Source organism: Pelophylax lessonae (assembly GCF_965119305.1).
Source record: "Pelophylax lessonae genome assembly, chromosome: 6".
Taxonomy (NCBI): domain Eukaryota; kingdom Metazoa; phylum Chordata; class Amphibia; order Anura; family Ranidae; genus Pelophylax; species Pelophylax lessonae.
Window position 1 is genome coordinate 233389557 of NC_138773.1, and position 23022 is coordinate 233412578.

A 23022-nucleotide genomic window follows, 5' to 3' on the forward strand; every position below is an offset into this window, starting at 1 on the left:
GTCCGGGACACGGACCCGGACTTTTTTTTAAAGTTCGGCCGAACCCGTCGAACACGGACATCTAGGTGTTCGCTCAACCCTAGCCAGGCTATTTACATTCAAGTACTCACAGAAACCTAAAAAGCAGTAAAGGCTTAAATCAAGCACTTGCAGACCTCTCTAACTACAAGTGCTGTGGCATAATTAATTCTTGAAGTTCATTCTGCTCCCATTCCTACAGTAACCTGACTGCCTGTCAGCTCTCATATATCTAATGAACACACAGAGCAGGTGCATGGAAAGAAGAGAGATGAACCAGTTCACTTCTCTTCTGAACTTTGAGGATCAATTGCTCCACATGTTTTTCAGAGCATTTATTTATTCTTTTTGTTTTTTTAATGTACTCCTGTGCTCTTTCCACATGCTGCAGCAGCATAAAAATAGGACAGAATGCAATTTTGCATGCCAACTTGTAACCCGGGGCACACCTATGAATCTCATTGGATCAAAGTGAAACCCTAGAAAATTTGACTCTTTACCGTGTCCCTGTGTTGGGACTGTGTTGGGCAACAAAGCAAATGCTGCCAAATGCTTTTGTTGTGACCATGCCCTTACTGTTCATTTACTGCTTTTTAAAATATGTAAATACTGTAAGTATTTTGAACCATTTAAAAAAAATGGAGGATTCCATTTAGTGCACTATGAGTTTTCTCTATCCAGCTATGAATTCTGTGGACATCTTTTGAAAGCGGTGTGTGGGAGAGTTCCATCAGAGATCCAGAGAGATCCCGGCGCTGACGATATTAAAAGCATGTTTCATCATCCTTTATTGGTGGTCATATTATCTGGTAAGGTGGATCTACATGCACTGTGGTGTTCTGGAGAAGCGCTTCTTGCTTTCTCAGGTAGTGAGGTGATCATCTGGATTTAATACTCTCAGCTCCAGAACAATTACTGATATATGCACTCTTTGTGGTGGACAGTTTATACACATTTTTAGGGGAATTTTTGTATTTTGTGGACTTTTTCACGTTATATGCTTTGATGGTGACTGATTTACACTTTTCATTTAACTGATGTTTGCACTTATTAATGTTTATACAATGTTTGCAATTGTTTATTTATAGCGCTGCACAGATTTATCACCATTTACTTTTAGGGTTAGTATCAATACCCTTGGTGTTAGCTGCTGTATTTTTAGCTATATTTACACCTAAGCGCAGAGTTTCCCCTCACACGTGTTTTTTAGGATTATCGTTTTATCTCTGGAGTAAATTTCCTTTTTTAATGCATGTTAATATTCTGCTTGCTTTGCTTGCTGTGGCTTGACATTGCTCAGCCTGTCTTCTACCAGGACCCCCAGATCTTTCTCCATCCTGGATCCTCCCAAAGGTGACCCCCTAATGAGTAACTTGCGTTCATATTTTAAGCCCCCAAGTGCATTACTTTACATTTTTCAACAAACCTTATTTTTTCAATAAACCTCATTTGCCGTGTAGTTGCCCACCCCATTTTATTCAGGTCTTCTTGTAAAGTTTCTAAATTCTGTTGTTAAGTTATTGCCCTAATTATTTTTGTATCATCAACAAACACTGAAATTGAGCTATTTATACCAACCTCTATATCATTGATGATTAAATTAAACAGAACTGATCCCAAAACAGAGCCCTGGGGCATCCTATTTACGACTCAAGACCATTCTGAGCACACGTTATTTAACCGCTTGCCGACCGCCGCAAGTACATATACTGCGGCGGTCAGCCCCTCACAGGCAGAGTGACGTATCGGTACGTCACTAGCCGGGGAGGGTCTGGGGAGCTGGGGACCCGATGTCCGCCGGTCACTCTGCGATCGGCGGGGGAGACGGAGAAAGGCAGGCAGCTTGTGTAAACAAGCTGCCTGTCAGTTCTCCCTGTGTAGAGACACTGATCATACGGTTCTACTATGTAGAACCGTTGATCAGTGTAACTACACCTCAAGCCACAGCCAATCACAGTTAGAATCACGCCCCTAGGGACACACACAGCCCCTCCCTCTCAAATAAAGTTAACCCCTTCCCTGCCAGTGTAATTTTACAGTAACATTGCATATATATAGCACTGATTACTGTAGAAATGTCACTGGTAACCCCAAAAGTGTCAGAAATGTCAGTCAAGGGTCCGATCTGTCCGCCGCAATGTCGCAGTACCGCAAAAAAATCGCAGATCGCCGCCATTACACGTTAAAAAAAAAAACAACAAAAATGACAAAAATCTTTCCCTTTGTTAGTAAACGCGATAACTTTTGCGCAAACCAATCAAAATACGCTTTTTGCGATTTTTTTTTACCAAACATAGGTAGCATAAAACAAATTGGCCGAAAATGTTAAAAAATTTTGATTTTTACTTTTTTTTTTGGGAATTTCATATAAAAAAATGTGAAAAATATTGTTATTTTTGCAAAATTGAAGCTCTTTTTTTCTTTATGGCGCGTGATCAAAAAATCGCACAGGTGATCAAATACCACCAAAAGAAAGCTCTGTTTGTGGGGAAAAAAAGGACGTCAAATTCGTTTAGGTACAGCGTTACACGACCGCGCAATTGTCCGTTAAAGTCACGCAGTGCCGAATCGCAAAATACCCCCTGGTCTTTTAGCAGCCAAATCCTCCGGGGCTTAAGTGGTTAAGCTCTAAGAAAACAGCAGGTGAAACCGGCTGGCCAAGCATACCCCTGGATGGTGGGACAGGTGAGTGGCTGTTTTTTAAAAGTCAGCAGCTACAGTTTTTGTAGCTGCTGACTTTATTTTTGTTTCACAGGAGGTTGGAGTTCCTCTTTAATTTATCCACTGCTATATATGCTCCAACTTGGAGACTCTCAAGAATTTAGAGTTAGGACCGCAGTATATAGAGGATACTTAATGTAAGCACTGTGGCTTCTACATATATCTGCAAATGTGTGAAACTAAACCGTCTGTTTTTATTGTGAATTGTTAGAAAAGGCCAATTGTTTCTTTTTGCAGGCTAGCTGGTAAGTTTGCTGGGTAATTTTTTTAATAAGTTTCTCATTAAGCAGACTTTTTCTTCACTTTCCGTCTTTAACATACAAAATGGGAGGAAATATCTCCAAATTAAAGTAAATCCCCTCTTAGAGGAAGATTTTTTTTCCTGTTTTGTTGACAACTCAGACTTTTGGATTTTTTTCCACATAACAGTGGTTACCAAACCAAACGGAGTGTACACCTCTCTAACAGGAACACAGACAGTAATAACAACAATGGATTGATGCACAGATCTGGAAGAAATATACAAAGCTCCCTAAGATTAAATTATTATTAAAAATATTATTCAAAATAATTCATTTTTTATGGAGTTCAGCTTTAAAGGAAATCAGGAGATAAACATAAAAATGCTATGCTTGCTATTGCTTGGTTGTCACACTGACCCTCTTGCTTTAATACCTTTAGTCACTCATCTCAAACAAGAATGCAGATTAGGAGCCCTGATTAAGGTTCACTTTGGTGTGCATTGGAATGTGATGTTCTGTAACATAAAACTGAAATTACTTTTTTTACTTTAATTTAATGGGTATCACTATAAACACTTATTTCACTTGTGTATTACAGCCCAAGTCCATTTAATATACAAGGGAGCAAGTCTAATATCTTTCAGGACATCATTACAGTTCTACCACAGCAGTTTGGGGGAATGGAGAGCAGGTTACAGTTTATTTAGTTCAATTTAAGGAAAGATTGTGCACCCCTGGGATGCTGTCTATTAGGGGAACACATGCCTACATTGAACTTGTTCCAATGAGCTGCTCCACAAGGCTCTGATCAGTGCTACTCATTACTTTGGAAGCAGCCCTGAGCATTTGACATCCACACCTTGGCTCACTGATTCTATTAGCAGTATGCAGGTTTACTTTGCCAAGAGTAAGTGCATTCCAGTATAAATCTAAGCTTTCAGTTCTCCTCTGTCACGGACTACACTGGTAATGCTAATGCAATGGCAAATAAAAACCGTAACTGCTCTGGATTTTTGCTGAGTCCAACAACTCCTATAAAAACTGTCATCTTTTTTTTTTTTTTTTTTATATGTGAAGTAAAATCATTTTAAACAGTAGCGCAATCAGCTCATGGATTTTCAATAAGCAGGACAGTTAAATATACTGAAGCATAAGATAACTGTACTTCAAACATCTTTGTAAAGTTTATGTTTGCATGACTAAACTAGAATGGAAGTCTTAAAGTAGGACTCTGCGCAAAACCTTTATTTTTTATTTTTGGATAGAGCAAGGGAGGGGTAAAACCCTGTCTCATTTTTTTTTTTCTGCCATGTGTGTCAGATTACAGAGATTTTCCTTCTCTTCCTGTCCAATACCAAACAGGAACAGAGAGGAAATTCCTGCAAATTAGGGGAATTCCTTGGGGACTCCCAGGTCACCAGAACTAGTGTCCCCATTGGAAGATTTCCCCACTATTACTTTTCTGGGGACAATCCAAAGTTTGGATTTTTCTTTTACTTTCACTTTCAATGATAATGGTTAACCTGGACAAAAAGAGAGGATGCATGTCCCTAACAGGGACACAGACAACAAAAAAACTGACAAGCATTCCAATCCCTCTCCACTCTTTTCAAACTTAAAAAATAAGTTTTGCATTTAGTTATACTTTAAAGAGATTGTAAAGGCAGAAGGTTTTTTTTTTATGTTATTAAATTTTATGCATTCAGATGAAAAAAAAAATTCTGTGTGCAGCAGCCCCCCTCTGCCCCCCTAAAGTTTACCTGAGCCCCTCTTTTTCCAACGATGTTGCAGGAGTGTCTAAGCTGCCTGGGACTTCCCGCCTCATTAGTAGAATTGTATATAGATTGCTGCGCTAAGTATTATCAAGTTCCAACCATATAAATAAATAACATCAAATAGCAGCTACACTGGTCATATACTGATAATATGTAAGCAAATAGATAGATGTATGTAGCGCTTAATCAAAATGTAAAAAAGTCCATAGACAGTCCATACAGGAAAGAATATCCAGAGATCCCCGTGGAGGAGTAAAACCACACAGCAACCAACACTGAATAGGAGGGTGAAGCAGATCCGCCACCAAGTAAAGTGCCAAAACATGCTTACCAGACGGATATGATAGACAGGCATTCAAGCTATAGCCATGGCAAACTGCATGTCACAATCATAGGGTCGCCATCCCAATCCACTTCTCAAATGGAGGTCTCATGGATAAAGGTCAGATATCACATCGGAAACCGCTCATAAAAGAAAAATAATACCCCTCATGGTGTAGTATGTAAGCTTCAATCGTTTATTAAAATAATAGGAAAACAACTCACATTGTAGCAGGGTGTTATGAGCATACAAACTCCAATCAGCGTGGTTCCGGATCTAACCAACAAGATGGCCGCAGTCGTCCTCCGCTGCGCATGTGCGTCCAGGTGTCAATCAATAAGGAGCGGCCCTATTGGTGGTTTTACTCCTCCACAGGGATCTCTGGATATTCTTTCCTGTATGGACTGTCTATGGACTTTTTTAAATTTTGATTAAGCGCTACATACATCTATCTATCTTCCCTCCTCATTGGCTGAGACAGCAACGTGACGCGCTTAGCTCCCGCTGTCAATCAAAATCATTCAGCCAATCAGGAGAGGGAGGGGGTGGGTCGTGGCTCTGTGCCTGAATGGACACTGGAAGCTGGGACTTGCCTCGGGTACTTCCATAGCAAGTTGCTTGCTGTGGGGGCACTCAATAGGAGGGGGGGCACTCTGTGCAAAACCAACTGCACAGAGCAGGTAAGTATAACATGTTTGTTATTTTTTAAAAATAGTCCTCGTGCAGCCCTGGTCACAAGTCCCTTCTTAAAACTCTTCTATTTTAAGTTTTACTATAAAAATTGAAAATAAGACAAAGCTACTACTAAAAGTGGACTTTCTGATACATTTTCAGTAATTCTGCATGAATAAATTCCCAATATAGTATCAAAGTTAGATTATAAAAAGACAAAAGTCCATCAGGTAACCAATACAAAAAACATCCATAAACCAAACCCTATACCCACATTTGATCCCAATGAAGGCACTTAAACCTGTACAAAGTATAGTCTTATTTTCCACTAAACGGGGATATAAATCCTTACTGATCCCTTAAGACAATTAGATAATCCCTGGATCAACAATCACTACTGTTATTATTTATAAATGTTAATATAAAGTTATATTCTGTACAATTAGAGTTGTATTTAACTTTTTATTACTCAGTTAACTAAGTTGGCTAGAACTAGTTCCTAGGATATTCTATTCCACATTTCACTGTGAAGAAGCCTTTTCTTTATACAGAAATGAAACCTCTTTACCATCAGATGCAGAGAGTGCCTCCCTGTCCTCTGCAATGGTCTTTAGGTGAATAACACTGAACCAAGATCACTATATGGACCATTTATGTATTTATTCAAAGTGATCAATTACCACTGAATTACCTCCTCTAAAAGCAGAATACATTTAGTCCAGCTAATCTTTCCTCAAAGCTGAAGTTCTCTGTGCCTTTAAAGCCAGCCATACATGGATCAAAATTCAGCTAGATCAGCAGGGACCGGCCAAATTGCAAATTTTTTTATGGGCTCCCTGGTTTTACACAAGTCAATCTATTTTTCCTAACAGATTACTGCTAGCAGCTATGGATGGCAACACTAATCATTGTGTTCCACATGCAGGGAAGGCTCCCTGATGGCAAAACACAATAGAGCTCGGGGAGAGATGTTGATGGGGGAATCAAACAACTTTCCATGGGTGGAAGGAAAGAAAAATGCACAATCTATGAACTGCTAATGTTTTGTACTGGGGCAAGATTTTGTCTCTCCTTTTTTTCAATATAAGAAATATTTTTCTTACTTTAAAAACTGCAGCTTAGCACTGCACACTCATATTAAAATATACCTAAAGGCAAGGAAAATCTGAAATTTGGGGTTATCACCAGCACAGGATTAGAAGGGAAATCATCCAATGGGGACACAAGTTCTAGTGATTAGTGATGAGCCAAACACACCTGGGTTTGGTTCAAGCAGGGTTTGATGAACATGGGTAAAGTTCTGGTGCCGAATCCGAACCCCATTGGGGTCAATAGGATCCAAATGTTAAAAATCAGTTCTGGCCATTTTGCAAGATAAAAGCCTAGGGATTGTCAAACAAATGACATGGGGTCTGAGCATTGTCCTGTGGGACATGTATCAAAGCAAAATAATTTAAAAAACAATATAAATTTGATGGGAAGCAGTGATTTTAGTAATGTTTAAAGTGAAACATTAAAAACAAAAAACTTTGATAAATAACATGTCTAGTGGGTGCACTGACACTGCCTGTTTAGTGGTGGCTCTGTGCATTGTATATAACCTTCTACAGCAACACCGTCATTTACAAAGAAAAAAGTGCATTAAATTGCTGGAAAAATGACAACTTTGTTCTGTTTGTAAGCAATACAACCATGGATTCCATTACTCCATACCAGACCCTAAATACTAGATGAAGGTGTTCTATACATGTTATAGGGGGACACCAACACAACAAAAAAAGCATGGTGGGTCTCCCACAAGTTTCATATTCCATTGAAGGACCCTACACAAAAATAAAAAAAAAAAGTGTGGGGTTTCCCTGCAGAAATCAGCTGGATGAGAGCACTGATCATCCCCCTGTCAGAATACAATAGAGCAGCTAGGTAGATCGATGTACTAACATCAGATTGTTAGTACAGCAGCTCTGACCTGAGCAGAGTGTACTAGGCTTTAGGGCAACTGGTGACACAACTCATTCTTTAAGAGGCTTTATATAATGATTAATAGACAGTTACAACAATGCACTCTTTTTTTCTACATTGTTGACCTCTGTATGTTAAGGCATACACATCAGTCACAAGGCAGTTCAAGAATGCAAGGTTTACATACAAGAGGTTGTTCAAGGTGTGTTTTCTTAGGCAGTGTAGCCATTAGGCTTCACAGAGGGGACTTACCTTTGTGCTGTCCCAGCAAGTGCAGTGGGCAAAATTACAGACTAGAACACTGGAAATTCTCTTAGAGTCCTGTTCCAATATGCCAGGCCAATTCCTAAACTATTCCTACTCAACAGAAACCTGTTGCTAATGCTATGCCTACCTATCCCTCACAAGTAGATCTCTGTCCCTACCTGAAGATGTCCAGGAGCATTCTTAAACTATCCCTACTGATCAGAAACCTGTCGCTAAAGCTATGCCTACCTATCCTTCAAAAGTAGGTCTCTGTTTGGGCACCTGCCTGCTTTGCTCCAGTTTTTTTTTTTGCTCTAGCTTTTGTAAATAAGACTCATTAAGGTAAAAGGAACTCCACAGGAAAACAAAAAAACATGGCAGCAGTCTTTGGTAAATTATTTGGTAATTGAAGGTACATGCTGCATGACTGTCATCTTGATCCATTCCTCCCCACTTGGTAAGTCACTGACCTGGAACAAGCATGTGTATATTAGACATACATAACATGTGTATATCATGCATACTTCACATGTGTATATCAATTGTTAGGACAATCGGATACTTGTTGTTGGTCAGTGACTCACAAATGGGGGAAGCAAGGAAAAAGATAAAATCCCCAGAGAAGGCACCTTCAAAAACACATTAACGAGTTACATTTATTATACAATCTAATCACGCTAAATCAGCGACACCATCTTATTTCTGGCTTGCAGTTCTGTGACAAAAAAAAATTGGAACTTATGTCAAATTCATACCTGTAGAACTTGGTAAAGGAGTTTGCTCACCTGTTTGTGTGCATGATCATAGGAATTAATGTGGTTATCAAATTCCTGGTGCTTGTAATATTGCTTGTCACACAGCTCACAATAGAAATTTGCCTTCAGCGCTTCAAGAGCATTTTCTCGCGTGTTTTCTTTCTCAGCCAAGTCCTTAAAAACATGATCAAACAATTATGTTAAATTGGTAAAATGTTATGAGTAATCCAGTCACTGAACAATCTTAGGACAATAAAGTGTATTTTTTTTTGTTGTTGTTTAGAAAGAGAATGGAAGGGATTAGATCCTCTGCAAGATGTTCTTTGTTGTCTATGTCCCTGTTGAACATTGCCCTGTCTTACTGTTACAGTGACCACAAGGAAGTAAACTTTCACAAAGGGTCACCAACAGCAATAAAAATGATGGAGGTTCCACCTTTCCACAAGACTTACTGTTGCCCGTATCTCCCCTGGAGAGGCTTACCCTTAAGGCCCGTACACACGTACCGATTGTCAGCCGTAAATATTCGGCCAACGTCCGATCGGCCGATTGTCGGCTTGTTAGTATGATGCTTCCGACAACCGATTGCGACTTTTCGGCCAAACAAAATTTGGTCTGCATGCTATAAAATTTTTGTTGGCCCACACCAGAACGGCCGATTGTTCGTCAGTCAGTACAGGTTTCGGCCGACAAAAGCCAGATGAGCAAGACTGGGCATGCTCAGAGAAGAAAAAACACACGGAAAGTTAACCATCACATGACATCACTTCCAAAGTTGGTTGTTGTTGGCCGACAAAATTCGTGTGCAGTCTTGAGCACTTTTCAACCAACACGACAGCACTGGACAAAAGACGGCCGATCGTTCAGCCGACAATCGGTACGTGTGTACCGGGCTTTACTTGTGCAGTTACTCGAGCCGCAATTGAGAAGAAATGTATCCAATAGGAACACAAGGATTTACATCTTACTTTATTCAAACTGTCTGGAGTTCCACTTTGGGAACAGATACAGTTACAGTATTCTAGTAGTCCATTTTTCCAAACATTTTTTATTTGCCAGTTAATATCAGAGGAGGCTTCACTGTAATTATATCATATTTCTTAACTAATAGACCCTTTTCCAACTCTTTGATTTATATTTAAACAGCACATACTGTAGTGTGCAGTGCTCTACAGAATGTATATAATAGTACCAATTGCATCTGTCCTTCATTCCAAATAATTTTACTGTCTAATGTCTCTGCTTCAATTATACAAGCACTGATTGAAGGTAGTTAACATTAAAATGTCAGATTCAAAAACTGCCTGCTTAGAGCTTTAGTTTTTCATCCCGCTGTAGACGCAATGCAGCAGTCTACCCCAGTCCCTTATATGGTGGCTATACATGCTTTGATAAATTATCGATTTGTTTTCTGATCAATCTCTTACCCATTCAATTGATACACAGGGAAGTGGATTTTGATCGATAGGTTTAGATTAGATCTTACCTTTTTGATCACATCTCTGTTTTCACCATGTAATCTCATAGTCTGATTGATTGAAATATGATCGTATTCATGAAAAAAGGTTCTCAGTGCTGCTAATCGATGCAAAACTATCAATATTTTCCTCCCTGGCCGATCAACTCAATCAAACCCCCATCGTTACTGATTGAATCTGGTTTGATCCAATGGGAAGTTATGGCTGTTAGATTGTTAGTTAATTTGAATGTTTTGGTTGACTCGCAATATCGAATGGATAATAAAATGCAAGTGTGTACGGTCATTATGATCAATCATGCAGTGATCTGTGAACTCCATATTTGGGGATGCTCCCAAACATCCCTGCTGTCTTTCACTTAGTGAAATCTTGAGGTATCAAACTGTCAGAGCTAAGGCTCCATTCCCACCTGAGCGTTGTTTGGAATCACAGGCAAAATCGCAGTAAAACATGGGATGCAGCTGCTGTGTTAATATTTCTTAATGGAATTCCAAATGCAGTGGAATTTTGATGCGATTGTCATGCGACAAAACACACAAAAATCAAAGAAAAAAAAAAACGACACACCAGACTAAGTGCCAAAATTTGGTACGTGAGCTTCTTTGGCGCATTTTTGGAGCAGAGGGAGGCCCATTCAAAATGAGCGATGCTACCCTAAAAACGCACCACAAAATCACGAAGAAAAAAAACAAAACTCTGCAGCGTCGCCCTGTGTTGCTCAGTGTTCACAGGGCGTTAGTTAAAAGCAGTTACATTATGATGGCCTCCAAACAAGTAAAACCTGCATTGAAAATCTAAACGGAAATGGTGTTTATGAAGAAATAACTAAATCTGTTATACTAATGGTTTAATACATTACACATTAAAATAGTTACATAGCACCATCCAAAAAGCAAAAAAAAACCCCATGCACTATCCAAAAGATTATGCTTGCCTCTATCAGTTGATATTATATTACAATGCACTGGAAAACCAATATCAAACAAATTTGCTTAAGTAAATCAATTTATTAAAAAAATTGTATGACCAGATTAAAATAAGTTGTTATAGCTGATCCTCAGCATAATAACAAAATGCACTATTTAAATACTGATATATGTAAACTGTTTTACCCGCATAACTGGGGACCAAGGAAACCTGTCGAACAGCAGTTAAAGTATATAAAGGCCACACTTTTTTTTTTTAGTTTTAAATAGAGTGGAGAAAGATTGGAATGCTTATCAGTTTTTATTGCTGTCTGTGCCCCCGTTAAGGAGATTCACTCGGTCCTGATTAACATTATCATAGAAAGTGAAAGTAAAATATAATCCCGCATTTTGGGTTGTCTTCAGCAAAGTAATAGCGGGGACATTTTCCAATGGGGACACTAGTTCTGGTTACCTGGGTGTCCTCAGAGAATTTCTTTAATTTGCAGGGATTTTCTCTCACTTCCTGTGTGGCTATGGGACAGGAAGTGAAGGCAAATCTCTCCAATAAGACACATATGGGGAAAGAAAACCTCACAGGGGTTATCTAACCCTCCCTTACTATATCCAAAATGAAAAAAAAATAAGTTTTATCTAAAGTTCTACTTTAACCACTTGCCGACCAGCCGCCATAGTTTTACTGCGGCATGTCGGCTCTGTTACGCGAAACAACATACCTATACGTTGCTTTGTGTAGCAGATAGTGGGGGTACGCATGCGCCGATTGGCTAGAGAGGGAGCCATTCAGCGGGTCCGGCGGACGCAATGTCCGCCAATCACCCATGATCGCTCCCCATGGAGACAGAAAGGCGGTTTGCCGATGTAAAGAAGGCAGACTGCTGTTCTGTCAATGATGAACACAGGGATCTTGTGTTCCTGCTATTTAGGAACACAGGTCTCTGTGCTCATCCAGTGAGTAAATCCCCCACACAGTTATAAAGCATCCCCTAGGCTCACATGTAACCCTTTGATCACCCCTTGTATTAACCCCCTTCCCTGTCAGTGTCATTAGTACAGTAACAGTGCATATTTTTAGCACTGATTACTGTAGTAATGTCACTGGTCCCCTCAAAAGTTTTCAGTTAGGTGTCTGATCTGCCCGCCGCAATGTCGCAGTTCCGCTAAAAATTGCTGATCACCACCATTACTAGTAAAAAAATAAATAAACAAATAAAAATGACATAAATCTTTCCCCTAGTTTGTAGACGTGATAACTTTTGCACAAACCAATCAATATACACTTATTGGGATTTTTTTTTTACCAAAAATATGTAGCAGAATACATATTGGCCTAAATTGATGAAAAAATTTGATTTTTTCATTTTTTTTTTTTTTATTAGGAATGTTTCAGAAAATTACGGTGGCGGCAGATTGAAAAGGAAAAGTAATTTGTGTGGCAATTGTATACTCTATATTATTTTTTCTTTATTTCCTATTTTATTTCCCAAGGAAAGTGGAATTACTTGTCAAGTGAGTTTGGGCAACAATTTACCCCAGTCTGCTAAATTAAGATGCAGCAGAGGAGTACCGCGCTTTAAAGGTGCTTGGTGAAAATTATATAAATCATATGAAAATTACTGTATGAAGGTACCTAAGTGCTTCTATATATGATGTGTCACTAATATCCATACGTGCATCACAACATCATTAATAAAATTAATAAAAATAATCAATAATAATAAATAATTAAACTGCTCTTCAATACACAAATAATCTCTAATGGGTGATACACTGATAAAATTATGAATAATAAAATATAGTGCTTTTAAATCCACAATAAATACACAGTCGGGTGGTATAAATATTAAAGTGCCAAAGTGTTAATGCTTTCTAGTAGGTGATAAACTCATAAAATCATAAATAATAAATTATAGTGCTCTTGAATCCACAATAAATATACAATTGAGTGATATAAATATTAAAGTGCCAGAGTGTCCTTAAAATAAATTAAATAAATTAAATAAAATGTGATCAAACAAATCTTCTTTCCAAAATTGCATGCAGGTGATCTTCCGTGCAGTGACCACTAGGTGTCCTAAGCGCTCACCTCCATTCCTTTTTTAATACACCTTATATTATATGCCTCAGAGTTGTGCTCCTTCCTCCTCTATGGCGTATAGGTACAGCTGTTGGTAACCGAACTTCCTCCTTTTATGGATCGGTATGCCAGGAGATGTGTAAGGAACCTTTAAGTCTCCGAAATAAATGGGCCAATATGGTGAAGTATAGCCAGTACTTTATTAGAATAAATATAGAATCACACTCACATTGTTTCCGTCTTTTTCATTGCATAACAAACACCGACATGGGTCAATAGGTTGCCGATACGTCACTTCCGGTTGGCTATCCTACGCGTTACGCTGCGTGCCGACGCAGCTTCTTCCAGGGATCACTTACAAGAGGATTTAGGAAGCAAATATAAACAGGAACGAAAGTACTTTTACAAGCTGTATTTAAAAATACATTTATTGACTATTTAATTAATACATAAATGGTATTAAATGCTAAACTTTTATGCCTGTCTGAAGCTCAGCTTTAAACAACAATATGATTGAATGTAAAACGTGAACTTAAAACCCGCGCTAAAATTATATTGTATAGAAAAGTGCTACCTGAAGCTGCTGCCCACTTAGGTAAAAAACGACGCATTTCCTGTTGACGGCATACCACACAGCGTCACTTCCTCCATCTCGTGGAACGCAAGCCGGCTAGCGATCCCGGAAGTGGACGCATGCTATGTTTCATGTGGTTCTTATAACGCTGTCTATCCTATTTACGCTTGTGAGTAGCTTTTTACTTATTACATTTAATAAAAGTTGCTACGGGCTTCACTATGTTTGGCTTCTTCCCTTCCTTTTGAAAATACTATTGAGGGGGATCATTAGTAAAGGTTGGAGGCTCGTTTGGTGACATACAGATCCATCCATCCACAGGGCTGTGTTGGAGAGTCCATGGTTGTTAAGGCTTGATTACCTATAACAAAGGGGCCGTTTGGAGCACTTTTCACCACAGTGTGGAGCAACTTAAGCACCTTTTGTCCAGCACCGCATTTGAATGCACTAATGGACTTATAATTTTGGACTGAACTTTACTTTGCACTGAATCACTTTAACACTTATTATCCTGTTTATTGCACTCTATATTGTGATATATATTAATTTTATGGTCATATTTTAGCATGAAGCATTTTGCACTTTACATTGTGATATATATTAATTTTTATTGTCATATTTATCATTAAGTGCGCTTTATATTGATCACTATTTGAGGATCACTTTGAATTATTTATTACTTTCCTGGTAGCGCTGTCATATATTATTTTCAATATGATTGAATGTCTACAAGCCCAAAACACATTTATTAGCAGTATTCTTGGTCACCCCAATAATCCAATGCACAGAATAAATTGTTGGCTCCTTTTACCTTATCGTAAAGGGTGTTTTTGAGCCAAGTTCCAAAATTTCTGATTAAACACTGGCAACATTTTCCCATAAGGTAATTACATTTGTTATGCAGCCAGATTAGTTATGCTTTACACATAGCACAGCCAAAGCTATCAATCTATGCTTACTGCATAATAATCTAATTATGAGAATGGAAAGCATAAGGGCTGCTGAACGGTTTGAGTTTGACGATTTGACACTGACGTGGCATGATGGATATAGCATTTATAACAAAAGGAAGTTTTCAGGAAATTACAGGAGAAAAAAGTTTTGCTACAGAAACATCTGATCATTTCAGAATTTGAAGGCACTCTTGTTTAATGGAAAAGCAGAAACTGTTGAAATCACCAAATTTGTCCATTAATCAATGTTATCTTGCTCATTGCACTAAAAAAAAAAAGCTAGTAAATAGTTCATTACCACACCAACACCATGTCTGGATCTCTGAGGAACAACTGCCACCAGAGAAGATCAGGATAAGAAGAAAAAGAAGACCCAGCATGTCACAAGACTGGGCATCAGACGTAAAAAGATAAGTAGATTAAAGAAAAGGCATTAAATAATTAAAGAGGAGATCCGGGCAGAAAATCATGCCTTTACATTTTATGGCATCCGCTTCCTTATCCTTCCATGAGCTAGAATTGGATATTCCCGGGGTTTTTTTTTTTTACTTACCTTTTTACAGAGGATAATATACTCACCTTTCAATCCACTTCCTCCTTCCTCGGCCGTGGCCCGCGCCGTCACTTCCTGTCCCGCAATGCGTCCTGAGAGCTCTTACTCGTCGCTCCCAGGATGCAATTGGCAGTGACGTAGGCGGCCGGCCGCTCCTCTCATCACGTTATTTCCAAACAGGAAATAACGTGATGATAGGCATCCCTATACTATGCCGATCGCATAGTACTGGGCATGCGCGAGATTTCGCGCTGGATTCACCGGCCTCCGCCCACTACAACCAGGAAGCAGGGCACACATTTCCCCACAGCGGACTCGGCGAACCAGCACAAAGATGGCGGCGCTCTGCAGAAATTTTAAAAAGTAAGATTTTATGCCTGCAAAAATATTATTCCACTGTATAAAACAGGATTAGCGGATATATAGAGGTTGGAGGGTCACTGTTTGGGGGACATAAAAAAAAAAAAAAAGATTCTGTGGCCGGAACTCCGCTTTAAATACAATTTAAGGGAGAAAGGGGGGACTCAGGTGAGGGTGGGGAGACTTAGGAGGAGGCCAGCATGAAACCTGGAATTGGGCTGTAAAGCAAAATAAGGGCTGTCGTCTCTGAGCTTTTAAAAATCTAAAGAAAAAATATTGCTTTATTACATATTGTGACGGGAAGTCAGGTAAATCTGTGGATGTAGTCACAGACAGGAGATACATTTCCACCTGGTTTAGAAAATTCACCAATTACTATAGGGTGTCGGCTGCAAAGGTAGCCAGAACTGGCTTAAGGAAGTTGAAAGGCCTTCAGCTGTTCGGAACGAGGAAATGAAGGCCTCTATAATTTGTCCAAAGGAAGTCTAAGGATTGCTGCCTCCTGACGCCGTGTAGGTAGAGGAAGACAGTCAGATGTGTGCCTCCCAACGCTGAGTGAGCATGGGAGAAGGATTGCTGCCTCCTGACGCTGTGTGGGCATGGGGAGAGGAGGACAGTCAGATGTGTGCCCCCTGAAAGCTGTGTGAGCATGGGGAAGACCTCCTGAAGCGATGTGCGCTGAGGAGGGTAACAAGTGTGAAGACTACTCAAGGTGAGGTCTTGGATCGTTTCTATGTGAAAAGAAACCAATGGACATTTCCTGTGTGAAGGGGAAATTAATTCAGACTGAAGACTACTCAAGGTGAGGTCTTGGACTATTTCTATGTGGAAAGAAATAAATGCACTGTTTGCTATGTGAAGAGACAAGCAAAGGAATGGTTGCTATGTGAAGAGTGTGAAGAGACAAACAAAGGGATGTTTTCTATGTGAAAGGAAAGTCCAATGAATATGTGCTGTGAGAAGAGACAAAACATGGACTATTGAGTGTCTGCTGTAGGATCAGCAAAGTTTGCCCAACAGTAGGTTGGAGACAGACCTCCGTAGGTAGGTTCCTGTATGTGAGAAGGTAGCCGCCCACAGTGGCAATGATTTTATTTTGTGTTTAATTTTTATTTTGATGTTTTTGAAGCTTGCACTTGTGTGAAGAAAATTGCACGAATAAACCAAACTGTTTGCAACCACTTCTCGGCTATCTCCCTGTGTAACAAACCCCCTCAAGGGGTCATCCATACCCGCCACTGAGCTAATCTCCCACAATATCTATCATTCATAGAGCAAATATAAAGCAATTTGTTTTATTTACATTGTTTCTTGAGTTTGCATTGTCTGCTGTGACAACTAAAGTCCCCTTCTAGTGGAGGGTATGCTTGTGAATATTTAACTGAGATGATGGCACTCTCATAGCTCTCTGTTATATTCGTATTTTCTTCTTAAAATAGTAGTCAGATTGTTGTAATGCTGACCCTCTGGCTTCAGTAATTCCACAGACCTGAACCAAGTATAAATATCAGGAAAGTCAGAATAAATTTTTACACTCTTATCTACCTTCTTGTTCTGCAACAGGGACTTGGACTTTTGATGCCAGAGAGATAGCATGACAAGATAACTAACATTTGCAGATGAAAAGTCACCAATGACTAATTACCCTCCCAAAATACCCTAGATCCTTCAAAACTGACAAAAGGCAACATCTATCTTCCTTTTCTACAACCTAAAACTGGAGGTATATTTTCCAGGCTTGCAAATACTTTAAAGTGTCATAAATAGTTTGATTGACTACATAGAAACATCCCATTAAGCCATCAGAAATTCCCCCCAAGTACTCTACATCACAAATTTTAAATCCCATCTACATAGAACATTTGGTCCAATAAACTGACCTTTGTCTAACCTCCTGTATATCTCACAATGAATCTAAATACTGTAAATAAAAAAATAAGAAGCCAGAATCTATGATAATATATGGAAATAAAACATTTGCAATTCTTCCTTTTAACAGTTCAATATAAATCAGACAAAACATTTCCATTAAAATGAATAGGATATAACATATTGTCTGGTAAACTTGATACATCCAGCCTTGCATACTGAAAGCTGTGTTTTGATTTAGTGATATATAATTGAATAATTTCTAGATGAAAATCAATATACAATTTTGGGCTGACGTGATTACACAGCATATTAAACCACATCAGATTCTGATATAGTATTGTGCGACACAGACCTACTGACTTATCATAATTATTAATAAATCTAAACATCTATCTGCTATGGATGCTGTCCAGGCAATTACTGGGCTGCTTTAGAATTTAAATTAGGAAAAGTTAATACAATTTTAGGGCTTCTTTAATGAAACATGAAGTAGAATTTAATTTAATCGGAAAGCAAGCCTAAAGTAATTATTATTTTTATTAATAACAGACAAGACGATGCTGTAACAGAAAAATATGTGGTAGGTAAAATGTTGCTATAAAGAAGATTTATATAGATAATCTTAGGTTTCAGACTCTACTACTGTGTCCACTCTATTGGTAGGGAGATTTTGTTTTTATTTCCATGGTATTCACATACAGTATCTAACAAAAGTGAGTACATCCCTCACATTTTTGTAAATAATTTAATATATCTTTTCATGTGACAAGACACTGAAGAAATGACACTTTGCTACAATGTAAAGTAGTGAGTGTACAGCTTGTATAACAGTGTAAATTTGCTGTCCCCTCAAAACAACTCAACACACAGCCATTAATGTCTAAACCACTGGCAACAAAAGTGAGTATACTCCTAAGTGAAAATGTCAAATTTGGGCCAAAGTGTCAACATTTTTTGTGGCCACCATTATTTTCCAGCTCTGCCTTAACTGTCTTGGGCATGAAGTTCACCAGAGCTTCTTCCACTCCTTCATGACAACAACATGGAGCTGGTGGATGTTAGAGACCTTGCGCTCCTCCACCTTCCATTTGAGGATGCCCCATAGATGCTCAATAGGGTTTAGGTCTAGAGACATGCTTGGCCAGTTCATCACCTTTACCCTTAGCATCTTTAGCAAGGCAGTGTCGCCCTGGAGGTGTGTTTGGAGACGTTATCATGTTGGAATATTGCCCTGCGGCCCAGTCTATGAAGGGAGGGGATCATGCTCTGCTTCAGTATGTCACAGTACATGTTGGCATTTATGGTTCCCTCAATGAACTGTAGCTCCCCAGTGCCGGCAGCACTCATGCAGCCCCAGACCATGACACTTACACCACCATGCTTGACTGTAGGCAAGACACACTTGTCCTTGTACTGCTCACCTGGTTGCCGCCACACGCGCTTGACACCATTTGAACCAAATAAGTTTATCTTCGTCTCATCAGACCACAGGACATGGTTCCAGTAATCCATGTCCTAAGTCTGCTTGTCTTCAGCAAACTGTTTGCAGGCTTTCTTGTGCATCATCATTAGAAGAGGCTTCCTTCTGGGATGACAGCAATGCATACCAATTTGATGCAGTGTACGGCGTATGGTCTGAGCACTGACACCCCTTCCACCTCTGCAGCAATGCTGGCAGCACTCATACTTCTGTTTTCCAAAGACAACCTCTAGATATGACGCTGAACACGTGCACTCAACTTCTTTGGTTGACAATGGAGAGGACATTTCTGAGTGGAACCTGTCCTGTTAAACAGCTGGTGGTACATTGTTTTCTTGCCTCTGGAAAGTGCCATGGTTATTTTCAGCAGCAAAAATGTTCTGCCAATTTTCCTACCTATATAGGAGTTATATATCACTTATTCAAAAGCACATTTAAATACCTGAAAATAATCTGATCAAAATAAGGGCATCCACAGACAATTATAAGCAATGCTCCTGTGTTGAAAACATGGTTTGTGATTATTGGGCTGGTTCTAAGGTGCGAAAATGAGTAATTCTGGTAATTTAAAGTGATTGGTATTGCACAAGGAGATTTTCCAAATTGCTGGAAGGTCTCACAGGGAGTGGATTAGAAAACAGGGTCAAAGTAATGCTCATTTATCAATGTCAATGCTGGGTGAGGATTGCAGTAGGCATGATACTTAGGTAGTTTGTTTGAGCTTAGACAGATATAGTTACACCCTGGCCTATATTATAATAGTATATACTGTATATAAAGATTTCTCTGTCTAGGACTGCTCTAATATCAAGAAATTTACATACACCTTACCTCAAAATTAACATTAACCCAACCCCAAAACGAACCATTAGTCTCAAGCTATACCATAAAACAGAGTCTAATCCCAAAATCTAGACTTTAACTATCATATTGAGCCTATATCTAACTTGTAATTCCAATCTAAACCCTCTATCTTGAAGGGGTTTTTAAAGGTTCAGTTTTTTTTTTGTATTTTAAATAACAAACATGTCATACTTACCTGTATTGTGCACCTCATATTCTGGGGAGCCCTGTCGGTGCTTCTGACTCCTCCCCTTTATTGGGGTGCCCACATGGAGGGCGTTCCTGAGTCCCTCTGCCACATCTATTGACACAGACAGCGGAACTCGGCCCAGCCCCCTGCTCCCGTGTCACTGGATTTGATTTACAGCAGCGGGATCCAATGGCTCCTGCTGCTATCAATCTATCCAATAAGGACAGTGACTGGAGCCACTGGACTCGTGCACATGGCTGGAACGGATGGGCTCAGGTAAGAAAAAGAAGGGGCTCTGGGGGCAGCTGCAACAAAGGTTTTGCACCTTAATGCATAAAATGCATTAAGGTGAAAACCTTGAAACTTTACAATCCCTTTAACTATAGCCTGACCCCTTTTAGGATATCTAAAGCCAAAACTAATTTTTAGCTTTATATGGGGTATGAAAAGTTTTTTTTTTTTTCTCGTCATTTGTAGATTTCTATTTCTGGTAGAATTTTGTATTTTCACTCACATTCAGCCTCAGTGACAATGGTCTCACAGACAATTAGAGAGAGTGAATCACCCTAATAGTTTTAGGGATTTTTTTAAGGAGTTTTAGGGATAGCCCTAAAAACCTGAAAGGAGGATCTAACCTTTCACCACTCTATCTAAACTAAAATAAACATTTTGGCCTTAGATTCACTTCAAAATAACCTTGAAGAGGCTCTAAACCCAGATATCTACCCCCCCCCCCCCCCCGTTGTGTAGCTAGGGCATGGCCACAGCCACATATCTATATACAGAAAGTTTAAAAAAAATCATGATGCCTCTTCCTATTTTTAATAATTCTCCTTGGGTCATGTGAGTAAGGTTTCCATCATAAGAGTAGCCCAGGTGGGGGCGGGGCTAAGCCACATGTCACATGTCTTGTGATGTTGCTTTTGCCATTACATGCCCTCCCTTCCAAGCCATTCATAGTGGAGTGTGCAGTCAATCAAGCATCTGATATGCTTGGGGGGCAGAACATGCTTGACTGACAGCACATGGTGTGCTAAATACCCTGGAAGGGAGAGCATGCAATAGCTAATAAGACATCACAAAACATGCAATGCAGTGTGGTTTTTCCCTGACCCCCTCCCCTCCCTCTGGGCCAAGCTGCAGTAATAGTAAGAACATCTATCATGTGACCTAAGAAGTAAGCCATGTATGGCAATACACGGTTTACTTACTAGGCTAAATGGGGAGCATGCGCACTGTGGTGGCAACACTGCAGGGGCTTTATAAGCTTGCAAATCATTGGCGTCGGGAAGGGGGAAGCAAGGTACTTTCTATTAGAGGAGGATTTTTTGTTAAAAAAAAAAAAATGGCACAGATAGAAAAAAATATATAATTAGGAAGGATTTTTTGGGGAGGGAAGGGGATGGCGGTTATAATCTCTCTATTTCCTAAATATATTCCTTGTCCTAACATCAAAGTCAGACATAATTATAAAAAAGAGTAATAATTGTACACATCATGATACATTAGTGAGAACATTTCCATTCCCTGAATATAACACATTTAATAGAAAACTAGGAATAATTCCCCAGAAGAGAAACTTCTATATTATTAGTAAATATAAAAGTGGATATCACTTGTTGTAAGAAAGACCATCAATGGTTTTTCCATTATCACCTTGTGTGGTAGTTCTTTTTACAGCAGACTGTGCACCAGTTTTTATAGTTTAAACTAAACAAGCCCTCATGTTAGCATTGGATGTAATATCACTATATCATCATTGCTTTAAGCCATGGATCTAATTTATTCTTGAACAACACATCTGTATATGACTTTTGCTCATATATATATATATATATATATATAGATAGATATATATATATCTATATATATATATATATCTATATATATATATATATATATATATATATAATTATATACTGTAGAAGAGTAGTTGGAGATGGTTTGTTGAACCCTGCCCCTAAAGCTGTTATTGGTACCCAAAGCCTGCTGGCATGGCTGTAGAGAGTGGAATATAGTAAATCATTATGGTGAATTTGGTGCATTGGTTGAGTCATAATGCTTGCTGTAGAGAGCACTGAACTCAGGTGGAGCCAGAACAAAAATCTTCAAATCAATATAAGGCGAAATGAATGTAGTGTTGCAAGGTGCTTGAGGCCCTTTTGCCTCACCCATCACATAGAAAGGAACTTATGCTTTGTTGCCAAGTATATCAAGCTCTTTCACTAGGTAAGAAAAGAGTAAGGATGTTTTTTGTTCTTTTCCTTTTTGTTCGGTTTTATTTCTGAAACACCTCTCTTTGATCAAGAGATTCTGCCAGACTCCTCTTTTCCTGCCTCTGATATAAAGGTTTACCACTTTGTACTAAACTAAAAAAAAGGCAGAATAATGCCACACTGCTTGTGTATTAACCAATTGCCTACTGGGTACTTTTACCCCCCTTCCTGCCTAGGCCAATTATCAGCTTTCAGCACTGTCACACTTTGAATGACAATTGTGTGTTCATGCAACACTATACCCATTAGAGCTTTGGTGGCATTTATTCACCACTAGGTTTTTTTTTTTTTTTTTGCTAGACAAATTAAAAAAGGCCAAACTTTTTAAAAAAAAATATCATAGTGTCATAGTTTGTTAAAATATTTTGCAAACAGGTAATGTTTCTTCTTCACTAATGTGCGCTGATGAGGCTGCACTGATGGGCACTGATAGGCTGCACTGATGGGCACTGATAGGATGCACTGATGGACACTAATAGGCGGCACTGAAGGGCACTGAGAGGTGGCACTAATAGGCAGCACTAATAGGCGGCACTGATAGGAACTGATAGGTGGCACTGATGGGCACTGATTGATGGCACTGATGGGCACTAATAGGTGAACCTGATGAGGAGGTACTGATGGGAACTGATTGGCAGCACTGATAGGTGGCACTGGTGGGCACTTATTGACAGCGCTGGTGGGCACTGATTGGCAAGGATAGCTTGCCACAGATTTGTGGCATTGT

General features: G+C 39.2%; 1 protein-coding gene across 1 annotated transcript in view; it reads right to left on the reverse strand.

The window, feature by feature from the left end:
- Window positions 1-23022, reverse strand: part of ZNF804A (zinc finger protein 804A) — a 247070-nt gene that overhangs the window by 41053 nt on the left and 182995 nt on the right. Inside the window, exon 2 of the mRNA XM_082261348.1 lies at window positions 8744-8887. Within this exon, the coding sequence (XP_082117474.1) occupies window positions 8744-8887 (144 nt within the window). The remainder of the gene's footprint in view (window positions 1-8743; window positions 8888-23022) is intronic.